We start from the raw sequence: 6,807 nt of genomic DNA on the forward strand, positions 1-6,807 counted from the left end.
TGTATTTAATGCACTATATTGTTCCATATTAGTGTTATATCTGTCTCTTATACACATCTAGATGTGTATAAGAGACAGGTGTATATACATGTATGTATATACATAATTTTTTTAATTAATCTTATAAATATATCGTTAATAAAAAATAAATTCTGTTTGGTGTGTATTTTGAGTATTATAAGGTAGATGATTTTTTTTTTAGTTGTTTATTTCAGAATTAATAATTAAGTATGTATTTCAGAAATTCCTCTATGTCCTTTAATTTGTTGATTTACTCAGAATTTTGTTTTATCTCATTCATTTTGTTTGTCAATTACTTTTTTGTTTTGCTAAGTTTATCTGAATTTATTGTTTTTTAACGCACTGTCCTTCGACGTGTGCCACTGATCTAAAAGTATACATTCAAATAAATTATTATTAAATAAACAAATAAAATGTTTATATTTTTATATGCATTATTTTCTAATATGGCTGCTCTATTACATTTACTATTGCATTCACAGATAATACTGATATACTTTAATATTTAGGCTATAAATAGGCATATAGTAATTTAATAAAATGTGAATTATCTGAGATTTAAATTTTTATTGTGATTAGTATATTTACTGTTATTATTATTTTAAATATTTGTAATTAATAATATTGTTTGTATGTTTAAAATTGGCGTATTTGATATAATTGATATTACCATGCTATATAAAGTTACTTATAAGATTCAGTTTCAGTTTCATAAGCAATAAGCATAAATAGATAACAGTTTTTTTAGTTTTACTTTATTGAGTTCATTCAAATTAACAACAAGAGTATACAGAGAGACACAAAGTAACATGAAAATTTTACACAGAATGGTGTACCTAGGGGATGTGAGAAGCATTCCCCAGGAAAAATTTGTCTCCACTGAAAAAATTTTAGCAGAAATTTTCTGCTCGTGTATTTTTCATGGTAAATATTTTTTTAAATCTACTCATTTATGTGTTCCAATTGTTTGTCTCAAATGAGCAAGTTTATTTGATAATTAAATTTTGTAATAATTTTTCATCTATTTTCATCCCATGTCACTAAATTCTCATATCTAGCACTCTCTCACATTGTACCTCAATCAGCTTCTCCCAAATGCCCTCCCCCTCTCCTTCCCTCCCCAATGGCAATCCCAGATATATATGACACTGGATGAAAGTATGAATATTTATTGAATTAACAGAGAAATTATCATAAAAGTTGTACATTTTTTTTGGATAATACTCCTACATTGTAATTTGTAAGAATTTTGTAAGAAAATTGTATCCATTACCTTCTCAATTGAAATCCTTCCAAAATAAATTTATAGCACATTAGCATGATTGCAAGCCTTTCAACGTTCAATAATTAATTGTAATTTCATTAAAAATGCTACGTTTATGGTTATTGTGACAGCATTTAGCATATCTTATGGAATAACATGCTTGGCCAGGTGCTCACTTTTATCTAATCCATATATATATATATATACAGTACAGTATGTGCATTTAATTTCTAGGTTCACAGAACAGGCAACTTGTAATACATGTCTGTTTAACTGTCCATAATTTCTTGAGCATTTAGCCCACCCTGTCTATAAGCTTACCATTTAACTTTGTTCATGAAAAATGCTCTACCTGTGTATAAACGCACCCATAATTTTCAGCATTTAAAAACAGAAATTCTTAACTTTGAGCAAGGAGGTATTAAAAAAATTGAGAGGCATAAGCCTTGGAGGACTATTATAGACCTATCCAACTTTAGCATAATGCCTGCATAGCCTATATTCTTACTTTTTTTTCAAATTTGTTGTCTTCATGAAGTCCTCCCCAGCCCCAAAACTGGACAACAAAATCAGCCTGATTTTGTTTTCAAGGATATGCTTATATTCCAGAAACTATGGCATCCATATATTTCAAACAACACAGAATTGTATATACATTAACAAGGGATACCATCAATAGTCATTTACAGTTTACATTTTAAATGTATTGGATTCAGTACCTTCCTTAGTAGAGTGAAGTATAACTGTGACTTATTGGTTGATAAATGCTCACCGTTCAATTTAAAAGTTCAGAGTTCAATCATAAGCTGATGATTCACAGTCAAGAATTACTCTTGAAGGCTTATATGCCTGTGGGTTATAGAGAGCACCAAGAATCTCAAAATTAAAGAGTAGTTTTAAACCCAGAATCAGAAACTTATTTTAAAAAGTAGCACCAGTGTTATGTCCACAATTTTTGTGACCAACAACTGTTATTTGCCCTATATTTATCATTAGATAATGTTTTTATGGTATTATTAAATTCATGTTTTTGTTATCTTGTCATTACATTACACTGTGATTCAGCATTTGCTTTAGGACGTACATTCAGGAGGGGAAAAGCTTTGAAATTGGAGGCTTATGCTCTGATCAGTGTACAGAGAAAAGCACTGGGAGATGAGGGCTAAGTCTCTAGGCGATTATGGATACAGAATTAACAAATACATTTAGCTTCCTTTTTACTGTTGTTGGTTGCTACTGCTCTGAATGTATTATCTCAGCATTTTATGTTTGATAAATTTTCTAAACACAATATAAAATGTTACACGGGATCCGTGCTAGTGGATATTTAGTACGCATCCACCGCCACTTTGTGTCCATATAAATGCGCATCCGTGTAAGATTACCACATATAATATCAAAGAAGAAAAATAGAAGTCACAGTGCTGGTGACATGCCTGAAGCTTTTAGCAGAGATTGGTGAACACTGCTCACAGTGTGTTTTTCACTTTAATGTTTATGTGTATCTACACTGTCTACATATCGATTTTACCGACTTTATACAATGTTTTTATTCACTTGTGTAAAGATGATTTTATCTTGGTAGAAACATCTTCTATAACGTTTAGCGTATGTCCTGTGTAACATTTCATCTTTGTTTTAATCTGGTATAAGGTGACAAAAAATGATTGTTTATGCTTCAAGAGTTAAGGTGACACTGATAATATATTTATTACAAGCTTACAGTAATCCTATCATGCCTGTTGAATATATTGCTGTACATCTCAGTTATAGGATAGCTCATGGCTCCATATTTACCTTAGACACACCCACTGACCCACCCACATTCAAGGGCTAATGAATTATTAAATCATATTTTAAGCTACCAAAACCTAAGTCAAGCATTATTAAAGTTTAACTTCAAATATTGTTTGCATAAAAAATGTTTATAAAAAATTTTTTTTTTTACTTGTGTCTACTTGTTTCAGTTATTATATTTGTGATTGAATAAAAATAACAAATGATAATTAACACCGTGTTATTAAAAGAAATGCATAAAGGTAATATATTAAAGATAATGGAATAAATGGGAAAACAAATAAAAAAATATTTTTCTCTTTATAAATACTCTATATTGCAAGCATTGACAATAATAATTTAATATGTAGCAACCATTTGTCTAATAATGAAATTCAGTTTCGTCAGAGATTGTATGGATTTTTTGGTAAATTACAGTGAAATGTCAGTAGCAGCCTATTAAAAAATTAGGAAAATTTGAATTCTGGATGTAAGTAATCAATTCAAAGTAATTCAAAATTGAGCTTGTAAAAATTATCAGTCCGATGGAATACTGCATTATTTTCTTGTAGCTGACTTCTTCAGTTTCCGCATAAACCTTTGAATTCTTATTCTGTGTGTTAATTAATCAATTATAAGTAATTTAAGATTGAGCTTGTAAAATATCAGTGCGAGTATGTTGCGGAGGAATACCGCATCATTTTCTTGTAGCTGACTTCTTCAATTTCAGCATAAACTGATTCATCATCCATATCAGGGGATACTTGGATTGCAACATGTCGTTTCAGATAAACGCCCTCACGAGGATAGAGTGGTAGTGGTGGTACATTATCCTTTGGTTCGAAATAAACCTCCGGCTGAGCAATGCGAAAAGGTGACTCATAAATTTGCATTCCACGTTTACACATGTGAAAATAACAGAGTGATACTCCAACAAGTAAAGCTGTGAACAGAAGTAATCCTCCAGCTACAGATAATATTGCAGTTGAATTTATCACCCGATTATTAGGTTCGGCATTTCCTACTGTCTGTACCACAGGAGGGTCAACTAAGTTTAAAGCTTCCTTGACAATCAGATATGAATTTGCCTGGACCGCACCAATTTTATTTGCAACCTTACACGTCACCTTTGTTCCGTTCATATATTGCCTCACGTTAGTTATCCGTACCACTTGGTCTGTATTTTCAAGTTTATAAAACGTAGGATCTATATTTGGTACAAATGTCCATTCATACAGAAATGGCTCGGGGTTGGCTGAAGCATAGCAAACCAACAAGGCCTCAGATCCTTCTTGTACTTCAACCGCTGGCTGCATGGATACAGACGGCTCATGTAATATGTCAAGCGGTCCAACTGTGCAATTTCGTGTGACCTGAAGGGACGAAGTTTGGCTACAAACATAAACGTCTCCATTATTTTTTCGAGTAGGTTTAAATGAGTACTGAGAATTGACCAGATCGCCATTACTCGCTGGGCCCTCCCTAGGATTACTAATTAACTTCCCGCGATGATACCATCTCAGATTCACTGGAGGGGTGACTTTCTCGGAAGTGCATATTAGCGTTATCATTTCTCCTTCACGGTGCTGATCCTTAACTAATGTACAGTCTGGATACTGAGGTGCTGGTAAGGCATTTATTGTCAATGTAACAGGATCAGTTTCAGTAAGAATGGTATTCCCTTCAACAACTGCACAAGAATATCCATAGTTCCCATCTGATCGACTCGCTTTCGGGATCACCAGTGTATACATTCCAAGACTTGCTGAGTTCCCGTTCAATTCAAAATGGTCTCTGTATAATTCTATGACATTTATTCCACGACTGATGATCTCATTGTCGCGTCGCCATACTACTTCTTGTCCTTCCGATAGAGTGTTAATATCTACAGTGCAAGAGAGAATGATCTGGTCGCCTTCCCTATCGCTACTTGATGAAGGTACGATTTTGAACACTGGGCCCTCTTCTGCTCTGACAAACCATGTTGTACTTAAGAGTAGTATACTCAACATCAAGATCATTTCAGCTTTTGTGGTTACAGCCATTGAACGTGGCAGCTTCGTAGTAACTGCGGTGTAATGCACTAAAATTTGACTTTGCATCTTATGAGCTTGAAAACGACAATAAGACACAATGCTGAATTATTAAAATATCTTCAGACGGTAATGTATAATATTCTGAAAATTGTACATGGAAAACACCTTTTGTTAGTGACGATTAAGGATCTCTTTAATTTCTTTCAGAATAAGCAGTTTTCCAACGAACATTTATATCAATTTGTATAGAGCCTTTGTGACGTTTCTCCGCTTAATTTATTGTTGCCTAATTATATTGTATGAATTCTATGTCCTTTAAAATTCATTTTAAATTGTTCGGCTGAGGTGATTTTTAACTTGCTTCCATGGAAACGTACTGAATAAAATAAAACTGAAAAGCAGTTATGTTGAGCGACCTCGCAACTGTGAAATATTTCGCCAAGAAATTATGCCTCTTCAGTGTTTTAGCAGGTTAAATATCCAGAAATTTTAAGTACGAGATGAGGTGTTTTTTTTTCTGCGATAAATATCCAAGAATTTTTTTGATCCGATCAGCAATGGTCATTAACTTGTAGTTCATAAAGTTGAAAACCGCTCAAGTTGTGTCACTAAGCAATCCCATTCGTATTTCAGACATCAATATGGGCAAAATGTAAACATAGACTCCTCAGTTTCGTGATAAGGATAAAGCTCCCTTCCAACTGATAGCAGTATTCCAAATGAAAATCATGCCTTCAGTATGTCTATCTGATTTTTTGTGACTACTTTATGTGTAAATCAAATCAACCCAACGCATAACGAAATTAGCAAGATGGGAGCCATGGGTTTTTATTATAGTAAGATAACAACGGCCAAATTGATGTAAGATCTTGTTACCTGTACACAGTAGTCTCATTTCATTGTAAGACGTCGTAAATTAAACCAGCAGACTGGCAAACAAAGAATCGCAGGTTTTGATGAAGGACAAACCAGTAAAAGTAGATTTCTGACATTTTTGTTATTACCGTCTGCATGTTTTCTAGCAAATAAACCAATTACAGACACCCAGATTTCTCGAGTCAGCAAGACTGAAAACAAGTTTCAGTATGGCCAGTCAAGTATTTAGCAATTTGATTTACAACATGTCATAGGTTTTGAAAATCAATAACTGTCTATTAGATTACATTGTCGCCAAACCTGCCACATGTTAATTTTCAACTGAATTAATTTCTGATCGTCCGTGTTTGACTTTTGGATCAATGGTGTACTTTTGCCTATTCAGGCCTCGACTCAATAGTCACTAAAGCCAGTGATTAGCCAAGGCAATAAATATAATTACTGACCATCCTCTCCAATCAGAAGGTCTAGTGTTTGCGTTTACTTTAGATGTGTACCAAATAGCAACCTTCATTTCAAACGTCGAATCAAGAATGATGTGTTAATATACAACTTGAATCTTAAAATTGAGATCAATTTTTTTTTGTTCCAAGTAAATAGAAGGGCATGAGGAGCAGTTGCATCACATTTGGCCTCGTCATTTTTTAATGAAACTTGAGAAAAAGAGAATACTGTATATGATTTGTATGGCTTGGTTGATGACATGGCTAGAGTTGTGAATGTAGAATGAGAGAATGTAATTTGGTGTTCTGTTTCAAAGTTAATAACGATTGTTGATTGATGGTGCTTCATCATGTTTGGCAGTCACGCTCGCAACACACTTAGAAAGAGTTC

General features: G+C 33.3%; 1 protein-coding gene across 1 annotated transcript; it reads right to left on the reverse strand.

Moving 5' to 3' along the window:
* Nucleotides 1-777: 777 nt before the first annotated feature.
* Nucleotides 778-6,262, reverse strand: LOC117116887. The gene has a single exon (XM_033261005.1). It carries the CDS (start codon nt 5,161-5,163, stop codon nt 3,727-3,729), a length of 1,437 nt encoding a protein of 478 aa, XP_033116896.1. The 5' UTR covers nt 5,164-6,262; the 3' UTR covers nt 778-3,726.
* Between the last annotated feature and the right edge of the window lie 545 nt (nt 6,263-6,807).

This window comes from Anneissia japonica, unplaced genomic scaffold (genome assembly GCF_011630105.1).
Source record: "Anneissia japonica isolate Jap-2015-1 unplaced genomic scaffold, ASM1163010v1 scaffold1302_len1884557_cov193, whole genome shotgun sequence".
NCBI lineage: Eukaryota > Metazoa > Echinodermata > Crinoidea > Comatulida > Comatulidae > Anneissia > Anneissia japonica.

Bases quoted from the DNA above. Each gene is read 5' to 3' on its own strand.
- LOC117116887 (XM_033261005.1), bottom strand. From the start codon at position 5,163: ATGCAAAGTCAAATTTTAGTGCATTACACCGCAGTTACTACGAAGCTG.